Source organism: Pavona decussata, unplaced genomic scaffold (genome assembly GCF_977016875.1).
Source record: "Pavona decussata unplaced genomic scaffold, jaPavDecu1.1 SCAFFOLD_261, whole genome shotgun sequence".
In the NCBI taxonomy this organism is placed as follows: Eukaryota; Metazoa; Cnidaria; class Anthozoa; order Scleractinia; family Agariciidae; genus Pavona; species Pavona decussata.
In genome coordinates this window covers 609,552-624,165 of record NW_028145664.1, presented here as the reverse complement: position 1 = coordinate 624,165, position 14,614 = coordinate 609,552, and the positions used below count along the sequence as shown (strand labels likewise).

General features: G+C 36.6%; 1 protein-coding gene across 2 annotated transcripts in view; it reads right to left on the bottom strand.

Moving 5' to 3' along the window:
* Positions 1–260: 260 nt before the first annotated feature.
* LOC146456075 (ras-related protein Rap-1b-like) overlaps positions 261–14,614 on the bottom strand; it is a 279,286-nt gene continuing 264,932 nt past the window's right edge. Inside the window, exons 4-9 of one of the 2 annotated variants that reach the window (XM_085093526.1) lie at positions 6,286–6,504; positions 5,159–5,254; positions 3,928–4,155; positions 2,915–3,010; positions 1,597–1,685; positions 959–1,075 (exon numbers count right to left, since the gene is read on the bottom strand). In XM_085093526.1, the coding sequence (XP_084949652.1) occupies positions 1,066–1,075; positions 1,597–1,685; positions 2,915–3,010; positions 3,928–4,155; positions 5,159–5,254; positions 6,286–6,504 (738 nt within the window). In that variant the 3' untranslated portion in view covers positions 959–1,065. Of the gene's footprint in view, positions 1,076–1,596; positions 1,686–2,914; positions 3,011–3,927; positions 4,156–5,158; positions 5,255–6,285; positions 6,505–14,614 lie in introns of both variants that reach the window. The other variant, XM_085093525.1, reaches the window with a different exon arrangement.

The following is a 14,614-nucleotide window of genomic DNA, read 5'->3' as shown; positions in this document are numbered from 1 at the left end:
ATGGTTAAGTGGAGCGCGCGCAAAAAATTCGTCTCCTCCTGGGAAGCAATCTACACGCTGGGTCGCTTTACTATCCCCAAGAAAAAGCAAGGGTCTACTCGCAAATTAAATCATCGAGTTAAATTGTCTGATCACAGAGCATTCAACCAACATACGCTGGTCCAGCATAATGGGGAGCAGAGTGCTAAACATTCTTACATCGAAATGCACAGAAATGTTGGAACATTTAGCTGGGGTTTCAAACACACTAACGACAATGCTGTCAGGGAATTATTTATTTATTTCCGCAAGTCTTCTCTCGGTACATGTTATATCGAAGTAAATCGAAAGAATCTACTTTGCAGTACAATGTTGACTCGTAGGTAATTTTGGCCCGTGTTTCTGAGGCGTAAATGAGTCTTCCTTAGAATAAACCCAACCAGCAATACGTCTCCTGCTACTGATTTTCAAGTACCATTTGTTGACCAGGAAAAAAAAAAGAAAAGAAAAGGAAAGTCCGGCTAAAGACGAGACACTATAATTTATAAAACAAAGACTAAATTTGGAGATAGCTACTGCCCATAAAGATCCGTAAGAAAGGCAAGTTTTGATATCATAATGTCAAAACAAGCTGCTAAGAATGTCGGCTACTTAGACCACATACAAACTCTCCTTCCCTAAAGTTGCCCGCAGAGATGTTAACTCGCCCAAAATGTCAAAATATGCCCGTATAAAAGAAGTAGCTGTCTTTAGATAAACAGATGCAATAATGCGACACTCTCAAAAGTAAATAGTGACTTGTATGTAAAATTGAAGCCATGGCATGGGCGACTTAACTCCACTAAGGAAGAATTGCCATGTAGGAGAAGTAACCGGTTACTATGTCTTGTTGGCAATGAAATATGAATAGCCTTTCCTAAATGTAAACTACAAAATGAATCCTATTTAAATGCTAATCCTAGAGTAAAAGACATTGTTCTGGTTTGGCCGGTTTGCTCCCAGGATTTCTGGCTACTGTTCTTTCTAACAACGACGGCTGAATTCGCTGGATCTGTTGCATCATCGGTTGGAATGATTGCTCGACATTCAGGCCAGTCTAAAGAAAACATTAAACAAATGTTAGAGCAGCGGCAGTGCTGTTAACACACAACACCAAGGCTGCTTTCAAGTGAATAACACAGTTAAATCAGGCATGTTTGCAATTGTCAACACCTATATGAATGCTGCTTTTAAGTGTGAACACTGCCATACTCGCGATCGTATAAGACCTGTTTTTCAAGTACAAACCTATATCAAGGCTGCTTTCAAGCGTGCCACAGCTACATCTCATTGTTTTCAAGTGTGAACACAACTATAAGAAGGCCGCTTTCAGTTGTGAAGAGAACACAGCTATATCAGTGCTGTTTTCAAGTGTAAACACAAAAATAAGGAAACTATCAGGGGTACATGTATTTCCAGAGTAGGGTTTATTCTAAAGGATGGCATTGCCGGGTCACCGTAAATAAAAACAAACAGACACATACAATTTGCAGAAGTGTGTCAAACGCGGCGCTCAAATTTCACCAAGGCGAGCTATGTTACTGCAAAAAAGAGTCTTACAGACTAAATGCATCATACCTTTGGGAGCAAGGGTAATATTTTGAAATCGTTTTTTCACCACACTTGAAAAACGCCACATTACAAATTTCATCTGGTATCAAAGCAACCTATAAAAGTGGGGTTGGGTATATTCGTTATAAGTTACACTGTATGTGCTGGTCACTGGGTATAGATGTTAACGATACTGTTATAAAGTCTGAAAACCTGCATGGATTTAACATAGAACAGGTCCGTTTCTCATAAGCATTTTTCAGATCCGTTTCTACCAACTAGTGATCGCTACTTGTGTTTACTGTCCCATTGTGATTAGAGTTTCAATGTTTGTTAGATGATAAAAATTGTCAGTAATGGAAAAATATTTACGACGCTATTTTTTGGGGTTAAAATAGTTAAAGGAATTTTATTTGGTGTTGATAACACCTTGTTCACCTTCCTTTGATGAGTGTCTACCCAACTTGATCTTTAACCAATCCTTTCAAGGAAATAACTATTGCTACTATTTTTAATCAATTTTAGTTCATATTCTTGGGTTCTTTTACCACATTAATGGCAGTTGATGTTACCTTTAAAAATGAAGATATCTGAATAACGATATCTGTACTTTTAAGATGTTTGAAAGTAAATACTACGATTTTACGGTGATTATGAAGGTAAATATCCATTGTGGTAATTCTGCTATTGGCCACATACTGAATACAGTGTATATAATTTGAGTGATAAATTGGACACTGTGCACGTTAAAATAATACTTTTTCGGAAATAATTATTAGGAAAAACATCACAGGTCTCAAAGAGGTTATGTATTAACTTTAGAGACCATGTTTTACATAACTGGGCACCGGGAAATTACATAATCAGAGGTCTGAAATTGGAGAACCAGACGGTGCAACCTCACAAAAAAATTCTAACGATCAGCCACACTGACAGCAGGGTCATCTTCACAAGAGTTTCTGTTCTGCAGCCAACTCAAAATGTACCAACAGCTAGCCACGTTATCAGCCACTGAACATGATTTTCCGTTCACAGTAACTTTCACCAAGACTTCTTTGGACTTGGCTCCATCGACCTGATATCACTATTAAAGGGTTTCTGTTGCCTAATGCTACAAGATATTCTGCGACGTCTGATGTGAAGGATGCGTTAGGTGCTGTATATGAAGTTGTTTTTTTTGTTTTGGGTCACATGAACTACTACATGTAGGATTGAGAATACGTTTTGGGTCATTTTTGGACCACGAGGTTGTTCTGGAGTATTGTATTTTGTTTTGGAAAAGGATTATACAGTTACTTGGAACCAAACTTCGGTAATCATTCCACCTTGTAACAGTGTAACCTACCTTGGCTGATGTCTCAATGAATGGGATGTTCACATCAGATGAATTGCAGTATTCTAACACTACATCTTTCATTACATCTCTTTCCTCTTCTAAATCCTAGAATGAGAAATGGGGAATGGGAAGTATGAATCAGTTATCTTGACCCCTTAATTGGTTAAAAGGAAGCAGGGGCCAGGGGAAACAGAATGTACGTGGGAACCCAAATGAGTTCTGTTTTCACTGAGTATCATGGTGTCATTTCCAGCGCGCATGCATGTAGCATGTTAATCAAGTGTACAGTGCTGCACATTTATCATATTATTTATTTGCATCCTATCCGTTTACGCTTGGTTATTTATTTATTTTTTATTTTTTCTTGTAATATCAGATAATTTACGAGAGGCCAGCAACTCAGTCACAAAAATACAATAAAATAAATAAATAAATCACTTCATTTAAGTGTCGCCAATTAGTGCTACACTTTCCAGATCAAATTATATTTTGAGGAGAAGGGAAAACCGGAGTACCCAGGGAAAACCCACTTGGAGCAAAGACGAGAACCAACAACAAACTCAACCCACAAATGACGCCGACTCTGGGAATCGAACCCAGGCCACACTGGTGGGAGGCGAGTGCTCTCAGCACTGCATCATCCCTGTTCTCCTGAAATTGTATAAATTATGTACATGTATAGCAGAAACAAATATAAGATTTTACCAACACAGTTGATATTAGGTACATGTAATTTGGTCACTGTAAAGAGATTCGAGTAACAGTTGATGTTTTGAGCGTAAACCCTTTGTGATTCCCTCTTACATGTACATGTACAAAGGACTTACACTGCAAACATCAGCACTTGAATCTCTTTACATATATATGGTGTCTGAATTACTTCATTAACTCTTTTGATAAAAAAAAAAAAAAAAAAAAAAAAACATTTGTTTCCAATCCTTACTGTACAGCACCATAGTATCTTAAGAAACTACATGTACACTGTGCATGAAACTCACATATCAATGTATAGAAGAACTTACCAACTTATTTCCAACAATGACCATCGGGATAGCTGAAGTGAGTTGATGATCTTGGATGACCTTGCTTCTGAGATCCTGGAGCTCGTGCCAACTGGATACAGAATTGATGGCAAACAACACTAAGAATGCATCACCTGTCGCTACTGATGAATCACGGAATGAGCTGTATTCTTCCTGCCCTGCTGTATCAACTATCTCCACATCATATAATTTTCCATTATATTCAATCTGCATCAAAAGATTGTAGAATTAAAATAATTACTAATTTTATAAAACTGGTGAGGCCAACACCTTTGTCCATTTTCAAGAGTAACATCACAGCTGTCATTTATTTTACAAATTTTGGGTCAAATTCTGCAAGACGTGTCTGAAATCTACCATTACATGTAAATGTACATGTATGGAGGCAATGTATCCCAACACCATTGGAAAAGACAAAATAATCAATTGGTAGTCAATAAGCACATAAACTTTGCTGCAGTGCATGTATGTGCTACAGCTGCATTGTACAGTATGTATACCTACTATAATTCAGAGATTTGTCAATAATATTAAATACCCTCTGCAAACATGGTTAACTTTGAAATTTGTTGCATACTACACACCTGAAAATGCTACAGTATGCTGGAAATGTAACCTACATGTACAGCTATAAGAGCAACTTTCATGTACAGTGTACAGGTGAACATGACTGTCAATGAAACGGTAAAAAAATATCAAAAATGTAATTATTTAATTTACACATCCAATCTGTGTATGTATGTGGTGTTAAATCAAGTATATTCTGTAGTTCAAGTAGAAATATCCTTGGTACCCACAGGGTGCGGTGCAGAGGAGTTTTTGTTCTGCAGCCAACTCATAATGTACCAACAGCTAGTGACGTTATCAGCCACAGATCATGATTTTCCGTTCACAGTAACTTTCCCCAAGACCTCTTTGGACCTGGCTCCATCGACCTGATATCATTATTAAGGGGTTGATGGCGCCTAATGCTACAAAATATTTTGAGACTTTTGATGTGAAGGATGCTTTGAGTGCTGTATATGAAGTAACTGTTGTTTTTTGTTTTGTTTTGGGTCACATGACCTACTAGGATTGAGAATCTGTTTTGGCTCACTTTCAGACCGCGGGGCTGTTCTGGGGTATTGTATTTGTTTTAGAAAAGGATTATACAGTTCCTTGGAACCAACCTTCGGTAATGCCCATTACACCTTGTAACAGTGTCACCTACCTTGGCTGATGTCTCAATTAATGGGATGTTCACATCAGATGAATTGCAGTATTCTAACACTTCATCTCTCATAACTTCTCTTTCCTCTTCTAAATCCTAGAATGAGAAATGAGAAATGGGAAGTGTGTATCAGTTATCTTGAATCCTTAGTTGGTTAAAGGGAAGCAGGGACCATTGGAAACAGAACTTATTTGGGTTCCCACATACACGTATATTGGATCTGTCTTGAGTTTCACGGTGTCATTTCCAGCATGTCTACATGTAGCATGTTAATCGGGTGTAAAGCGCTGCACATGTACATGTTTACTGAACCCTAGTGTTTTTTTTTTTGTTTTTTTCTTGCTTTGTGTACATGTTTGTGTGTGTGTGTCCTATCTGGTTACGCTGGGTTTTTTTTTTCTTTTATAATTTAATTGCATCCTATCTATTACACTGGTTTATTTTTTATTTATTTAATTATTTATTTTTTCTTGTAATACCAGATAATTTATGGTAGGCCAGCAACACAGTCATAAAAATAATTTATAATAAAATAAATAAATAAATCACTTCATTTAAGTGTCAATGTATTTAGCGCAGAGCACTAATTGGGGACACTTTCCCGATCAAATTAGAATTTAGAAGTGTTGGCTTTTGAGGAGAAGGGAAAACTGGAGTACCCAGAGGAAAACCTCTTGGAGCAAAGACCACAACCAACAACAAACTGAACCCACATATGACACTGAGTCTGGGAATCGAACCCGGGGATTGCTGGGAGGCGAGTGCTCTTAGCACTGCGTCATCCCTGCTCCCCTGAAATTGTATATGTACATGTATAGCTGAAACAAATGTAAGATTTACCAACACACTTGATATTAGGTACATGTAATTTGGCCACTGTAAAGAGATTTGAGTACTGACGTTTCGAGTGTAAACCCTTTGTGATTCCCTCTTACATGTACAGTAACACTGGAAACATCAGCACTTGAATCTCTTTACATATGAATGGAGTCTGAATGACCTGATTAACTCTATTGATAAAACCAAACATTCGTTTCCAGTCCCCACTGTACAACACTATAGTTTCTTAAGAAACTACATATGTACATGTAACTCACATATCAATGTACATGTATAGAAGAACTTACAAACTTATTTCCAACAATGACCATCGGGATAGCTGAAGTGAGTTGATGATCTTGGATGATCTTGCTTCTGAGATCCTGGAGCTCATGCCAACTGATGGCAAACAACACTAAGAATGCATCACCTGTCGCTACTGATGAATCAAGGAATGAGCTGTATTCTTCCTGCCCTGCTGTATTGATCTCCACATCAAAGTGAAATAATTTTCCATTATATTCAATCTGCATTAAAAGATTGTAGAATTAAAATTAATAACTAATTTCATAAAACTGGTGATATCATTACCTTTGTCCATTTACAAGAGTAACATCACAGCTGTCATTTATTTTACACATTTTGGGTTAAATTCTGCAAGAGGTATCTGAAACCTACAATTACATGTACATGTATGGCACTCTCACGTATGGAGACAATGTAACCCAACATAATAAGAAATTAGAAAAAAATCATCAATTAGTAGTTGATAAGCACATAAACTTTGCTGCAGTGCATGTCTGTGCTATTAAGCTGCATTGCACAGTATGTATTCTTATTATAAATCAGAGATTTGACAAATAAAACTAATGCCCTCTGCAAACATGGTTAATTTTCAAATTTGTTGCACACCACACACCTGAAAATGCTACAGTATGCTGGAAATTTAACCTACAATTTAACCTACTTTATGTACAAGTGTACATGACTGTTAATCAAACGTCAAAAAAAAAATTATAAAAAAATGTAATTATTTAATTTACACATCCAATCTGTGTACATATGGTGTTAAATCAAGTATATTCTGCAGTTGAAGCAGAAATAACCTGGGTACCCAAAGGGTGCAGAGAAGTCAAATTTAATGTAAATCGCGGCTAAATTCACTGCGAAATTGCACAGCAAATTAAGTTTGTTGATACAAAAACGTGATCGAACAAAGCATCATGAAATCTTACAATGCGTCTGTTGAAAGATTATTGCCAAGACAGAAGGCGCATGCATCAATGACTGAGATATGTCCAGAAGTGCATGCTAATGAGATTCACGAACTGTTTGATAAGGTGTCCCCTAACCTTAATTCTCACGAAAACACACATAATTCTGTCAAACATAAAGTCATATGAAAACGACAAAAAGGCCTGTTTTATACATGTATGAAGTACCAAATTCAGGGTTGGGTGCATTTGGGGGTGCATCATCGTAGCTTACACACAGGCGACAATTGCCGGCTATGTAATCTTTCAACAACGCCCTGTGGGGCACCCAGCCTTAAGGTCTCCAATGGGGCCTAGTGGGTCCACAGAAACCATTTTCTAGAATAAACCTGTTAATTACAGTACACATTAGCAACAGACATGTAAAAGACTTTACAAAACACAAAATTAATAGTTATATGCTTGTCTCTCACTACAGATCACTCTCCACAACTCAGATGCATACCTCCTTTCTATATCACTGAGCATGTGGAAAGAGTAACAAGACATGGTTTAGTTCACAACATGGTAATACAGGCACCACCAGATTATAATAGGATCCCATCAAGAAAAGAAGAAAATGAAAAGGAGAACATACATGTACAAAGTGTTGTTTTTGTGGTTGGGAACCATGTAGATGTACAGCAGAACCTATGGGAGTCCATGGAAAATTTTCCATGGAATTCCATGGAAGTAAAATGGAGTTGCTGCATGGAATTTAATGGAAAATTTTCCATGGAATTCCATGGGCAAAAGTTCCATAGAGTTCCATGGAACACAACTGCATTCATAATGAATTTCCATGGAATTTGATGGAAAGACAAAATCCATAGAATTCATTGATGAAAACATTTCACTGATCATGCTTTGCCATAAAATGCTATGGAAACAGCTTTAATAATAATTATTATTATAAAGCTTAAAATTATACTAATTAGGCTTTAACCACAAGTAGTGACTGAAGGGACACGCTAATTAATTACTTTTCTGAGGTCAGGCTTTACATTCACAGTTATTTGCTATTACTGAGAATGATATTTTTCAGTGAGAATTATTGTAGCTTAATATACTGTATATAATTTTGTAACTGTTATAAACTGAACTACAGTAATTGTTTAATGGAAATTAATATACATAAAAAATTATTGAATATACTACAGGATAAATACTGCATAAAATAAGCTAGTATAAAACGTTTGAAATTGAAAAAAAAAAAAAAATGAATTGAAATAGTGCATTAAAAGGTTTGAAAAGAGAACAAGTTTTATTTTTTAAGCCCAACAAAATTCATGCCAAACTTTGCTAAAATTACATGTATGGCGAATTTCCTTGAGCATGGTGTTTAGGCTATTTATAATTTGTGCCTCTGTCCTATCTGGCCATTGTTCTTTAGCTAATCCAGCAAAGAAAAATGATTTACAGTCTTAATTTATTGACACTAATTTATTACGAAAAGGTCAACCATGTTTCAGTGGTTGCCGGATTCATAAGAAGGGGTGTGTTGATAAATTCACTTATCATGTCTCTCATGAAATACTTAACAATTTGTATGTTAGTTGTTTCTGTAACTGATACATGTAGAAAACTAAAATATTTCTTTCACTCTCCAAAAAGTAAGGGGAGTGGGGCTGAAGTCCCCCCAGTCTCACCCCCTCCACAGTCCCTGATCTTGTAAGAGTATTTACTGGAGCCTCCAAATCTCCTTTCCAGGCCCTTATAATATTATTACTGTGAATGTCCAGTTTTTTAATTGGGTGCTTTTCCAGAGACCAAGTGTGAAAATTTCATCCACTTTACAATAGAATACAAATTTTATTAACACTCCCCAAAGGGGCTTTTCGGCATTAATCATCTAAAAAATTGTTATAATATGTGAGATTATAAGAGAAATTGCAACAGGATTATGATAATGTAAAATAAAAATACAATACAATCGCTATAAAAATAATACAATAAAAACTTTAAACATCTTCTGCAGGAGGATGTTTACATTGTTGAAAAGGGAAGTTGAGCTATTTGGTAATTTGTTCCTGAGTAGTAGTAGCAGAAGTCACGATTCATAACAAAATGAATCAGTTAAAATAGAGTCCAATGGTCATAAGTGACTTAGCTTGTTGAGCAGTCTTGAGTATCGGCCTTGACAACAATATTGAGTTGAAAAACTGTAGTAAAACAGAAAATTGAGCGCTTTAAGTGAGTTCTTCTGAGTGATCACAGTGATCTTGTTAGTTTCTAAGTAAAATGAGGGTATTCAGCCTTTAGCTGACATCTGAGGTGGCAGTTACAAAAATATACACCCAATAGCAAATAATTTATATGCATGAAGTTGATAATGATCTCCATGCAACTTCATTCAAATCAAGATCACGTAAGTCTTCAGCTTATACCAAGGCATTATATTAAACCGGCTACAGATAATAATATTTATTACCCCGTTAAACAATTGCAAAGGCTTTATGTTAAAAATAAATAGGGAATGTCCACTTCAAAAATCTCGAATTTGCTCTATAAAATTCAAGAGGGGCATTATTGCACTCGCCCAGAAGATCTATAAAATCACACATTTTCACGCAGTCTTTCATCAATCTTACCTCTTTATAAAAGTAGTCATCCACATTTGCTGCTTTAATCCATCATTTTTTAGCTTAACCGAGGTAAACATCCAGAGGAAATATCTCCTGAACGCTCGAATCCCGCTTAAAATCTTGAATGAAATGGTCTTTTCCCGAGCCTGCAGTGCAATATCTGCTGACCAAAATGGCTTTGTTCATGCCCAGTCTTCCCAGTCTGAATGAAATCCAAGATGGCTGCCGGTACTCAGTCAACCTCGTTCCCAGGGCCGTCCGCGGGGTTAGCCACGACGAACAGCCCTGGTACAGGCTGATAAAATCTGCTCAAATCGTGCAGATTACCTCGCTTTCAACCTGGCGCAGAGGGCATGGGGTTAACGTCCAAGTTTAAAAAAATGGCGGTCACCTCCTTCCTTCAAGCTCTGAATTTTGCTGTTCAGTGCTGTTGAATGCGATGTTTCTGTTGTTTTTGAGGTAGTCCAAGTTCGCGCCTTAGAGGTAGTGCATTTATAGGACAAGATGTGATTGAAGTTTTGCCCACTGGTTACGGTAAATCTTTAACATTCCAGTTAATTCCCGACCTCATTAGCGTTATCAGACGGGCGGACGTAGTGATGTGCAAAGCGACTCGGTTATTATCGTTGTTTGTCCATTAGACAGTTTGAGGGGATGAAAATACAGTATGGCTCAAGAATCACTTTGTTTATTAATGGAAGTTCTTGCTGGGGCAGTTCATAAACTTGTAAATTATGTATTCTTGTGTGAAACTTTCTACTGGATGCCTGGGCTCAGCTGTGTTTATAAGCAACAGAGCACTGTCACTCAATCATTCTTATAACTATTCAGTTGATAAAGAGGCTACAAAAATAGGCTGAACAAGGGGCATTCCCTGTATATCTGTTTCCCATCGCTCACCAATCATCTGGAGAAGAACTGGCTGATATTCAGGCCATGTTTAATGCAACCAGGCCCTAGCTTCTGTTGATAACTGATTACAGATAAAAGGTCAAACTTCTTATCAGCCATCTCTTTTAATTAACAGAAAAATTCGAAACTTAGTAATGAGTAATGAGATATGTACACTACAGTTATTTACATTTACAGTGCAATCTCAGTTATTTGAACCCTCAATTTTTCAACACTTCCATTTCCTTGAACCAATAACTGCTAATTCTCTTGGATTTGCTTCAGTCAGATTTTTACCTCCTATTTTTTGAACAAAATTCAGTTTCCCTAGGAGGTTAAAAAAATTGGTATTCCACTGTAGTAATTTATGTATCATTATTATACAAAATGTTATACACCAAGTCAATTGTTTTCTTTTACTTACTTTTGATTATCCAACAATAACCATTTATTTTTCATGCATGGGTTTTGTGACGTCAGTTACCAGTGCTACAGTTTTCTAACCCTAATCACATGGTCTGGTGTAACTTTTTCAGTAATATTAGGAACAAGATGCCCCTAATGGCATTTTCCCGGAATGCAAAATGTGGCCTCATTTATTCCCATTGTATGCGCAGATTTATAACACTATCCTAGTTAATGGAATAGTTTGAGTCACCAAGATAGTGTGATGTTAATGTTGTTTCCGTATTCCCTTGTGTTAATACTAAAACGTGGACTGACTCACGTTCTATTCTGGTTATGTAATTTCAATAAAAGTGTAAGATTACAAATTGTTCTCGTTTCACCAAAAAACCCCGAAACAAACAAAGAAAACAGGCAGAAAGCTTTCCTAAAAGAAAACTTTTAGTAAAATTAACAATCAGAACCTTTAATCTTTTTGTGAAGTGGATTTCCAGAAGCGTTTAAGCATCAATTCGACAAAGTGGTGTGACATGTGTTTTAGCTTATTAATGACCTCTTCTCCTCGTGGTTCTGCAACTGCCAAACAAAACATGATGTCTTCGCCAGCAACTGTCCAATTTTCACCGTTTTAACTGTCGAGTGCTTCTTAGAAGTTGTTCTTTTGATTTACCGCTTTAAAAGGGTTAATGTTCTTTTTGAAAACGGCATAGTGAGTTTAAAGCATGTAAACAATCTGGCCGCTACAATAGCCACAAAAACATCCCCTCTTGGGAAGAGCAGAATTTAATTCAGGTTTAATGAATAAATCAAATGATGATTTGACGTCACACAGGTAGGGATTACGGGGTCCCCTCCCTGGTGATATACGCGCCAATAATGGATTTTCATTGGCTCACTTTTGTTGAAGACAATCGGAACAATACATCCCTACTAGGAGAGGGGAGAGTTTAATGAATAAATTATTAATGTGCAGATTTGAAGCTACCGTGAAAAAAAAAAAAGATATACAGAGCCCATTTTTTGACATGGTATGCCCTCAGGGCATCCCGCGTAAAAACATTACTTAACATTTCCTTTTCCACTCTGTCCAGGGTTCGTGTAAAATATTCTTTAGTTATGTAAGTGATAAAATGCTTTTACCGGTAAGTTGCAATATTTATTTCAAAGTATTAGTTTTTCATCATTTTGTGAACTCAGAAGAGGACTTTTATATGCACACTCAACTCTCTCTTAAGCACTCTTGTACCTTCTATTTTTTTATGGGAAAAACAAGATGATGAAATGTACTGTAAGGAATATTTTACAGAATGCTTATAAATGATACATGGTAGGTATTTTGTTGTGTAAAAATGAATGCATTAGGACTTTGCAGATGAAGTGCTATCCGTAAGCTGGAGTGGTGAGGCTGCAGCAGTGTAGTGATTAGCGCTACTGACTTCTTCAACTGGGTTTTTACTCGTAAGGACAAAAGGTTAATGGATTGAAGCAAGGCCCCTACCTTAATTGAGAAATTAGAGAATAAAATCTACAGTGTAAATTTTTGTGGTGAAAGGAACCCTTCCAACACAGAAATTTACACTCCAGAGATAATTCTCTGATTTCTCAGTTGTATCATCAGTACTTAACACAGCACAAAATATTTTTTTTTATAAATTATTTCATTATTCCTTAATTGTTGTCAGTGTTATTTTCAACTTTACTCCAAGTTAACTCTCTCATATAGCAAAGTGTAAAAAAACTGTTGGGGATAACTGCCTGATGGATTTTTTTTGGTAAAGATTTTGACAGGGACAGTTGAGGATTCATACTCCAGTGTTACTTGATTTTAACTTTACTCCAAGTGAACTCTCTCATATAGCAAAGTGTAAAAAAACTGTTGGGGATGACTGCCTGATGGATTTTTTTTGGTAAAGATTTGGACAGGGACAGTTGAGGATTCATACTCCAGTGTTACTTGATTTTATTTCAATCAATTTTACTAATTTTAATTTAAAACCAGGTTTAGATGACTAGGGACTAGGGAAACATTTTTTTATTGGATAATTAGACTTTCGACGTTTATTGCATTCAACATAGAAATAACTCATTCCTAATACAGATTGGAGTTAAGATTGTATGGGGCAACCAATGTTGATTGCCGTGAATGAAAGGCACTTGGGACACGTATCTGGCACCCACCCCCCTTCAAAATTTTGCAGGGGCAGATGAAATCATCACCAACTTGGCAAAGGAGAGAGAACCTAGGATTGAGGTCATCAAACACACTCCCTAATCCAGTTTTGATTATTACTACAGTCAAACCTCTTTATTATGGACACCAAGGGGGCAGGGATAAGTGTCCGCATTATAGAGGTGTCCGTTTTAGAGAGGAAGGCTTTATATGGATTTCAGTCTCTCAGGGACCAATTGAACTGTCCGTAATAGAGAGGTGTCCGTATTAAAGAGGTGTCCGTAAGGAGAGGTTCCACTGTAGTTTTCATATATAAATTATAAGAAGCACAGGTGATTGTCGTGTTGACTTTGCAGTATTGAATAAGAGCCAGCAAATTACTGCTTTGGTTTCCCTGAAAAAAATGCAGGTTGCACTCTCAAAACAAAAGAACTAATGTGGTTGACAGGAAGTTATGAGAGGTTAATGCTTTTCCTATTCCTTCCAAAACGAATGGAAAAATTATAATGCATTCTTGGATTAAGTTAAGAGTAAGAAAGACATCTTGACTCTCTTACTAGTAAATTAATATCAGTTGCATGGAGCTGAGCACCTAGTTTGAGTTCATACAAAACCAAAATAAACAACTTAATGTGTACAAGAATAGCTATCCACCTACCAATTACAGAATGAGCTTTTCAATCCAATTTATTGAATTAATGAGCTACAAGTACAGAAAAATCCAAATGACACAAAGCTAACTTGGCTTGAAATATTTCTCCTGTATTCAAACATCTTCAATGTGCATCTCCCTCAAACAGAACCTAAACATCAACAAAAAAATCACTCAATTTGACCAGAAAACGATGAAATCTTAAATATTTTCTAAATCCCTATAATTAAAGAATCGTTTGGGACCGCGGTGTACCAGTTTGGAACGATATCTTTATTGTGCATATTATGTTACCGACCACATGAATTCACATAACAACACTGGCCTGCTATTGCCCGTATTAGCTTGCAATTTTAAATATTATCTTGATTAAAGATTAAAGGTTACTTCACGAAAATTGCTTCCTCTTCAAAAAACAAAACACTACAAACAGTTTAAAGAGTGAGCATGCATACATAATGATTTGTATTCTCTTACCTCCTCGATTGACAGAGCCGTCGAAACTTTCGCCGTCCACCGACAGAGCAAAACCCCTTCTTCTTTTAACAGAAAACATTTTCCTTCAACCCTAATAAATCTGCTATTATTAGAGCGGAACATTTCCACACAGTCGCGCAGGATCGAAAAATACGATGGCGCGTAGGACAAATTCGATCGCTCCTAAACTTGAAATTTTTTGCA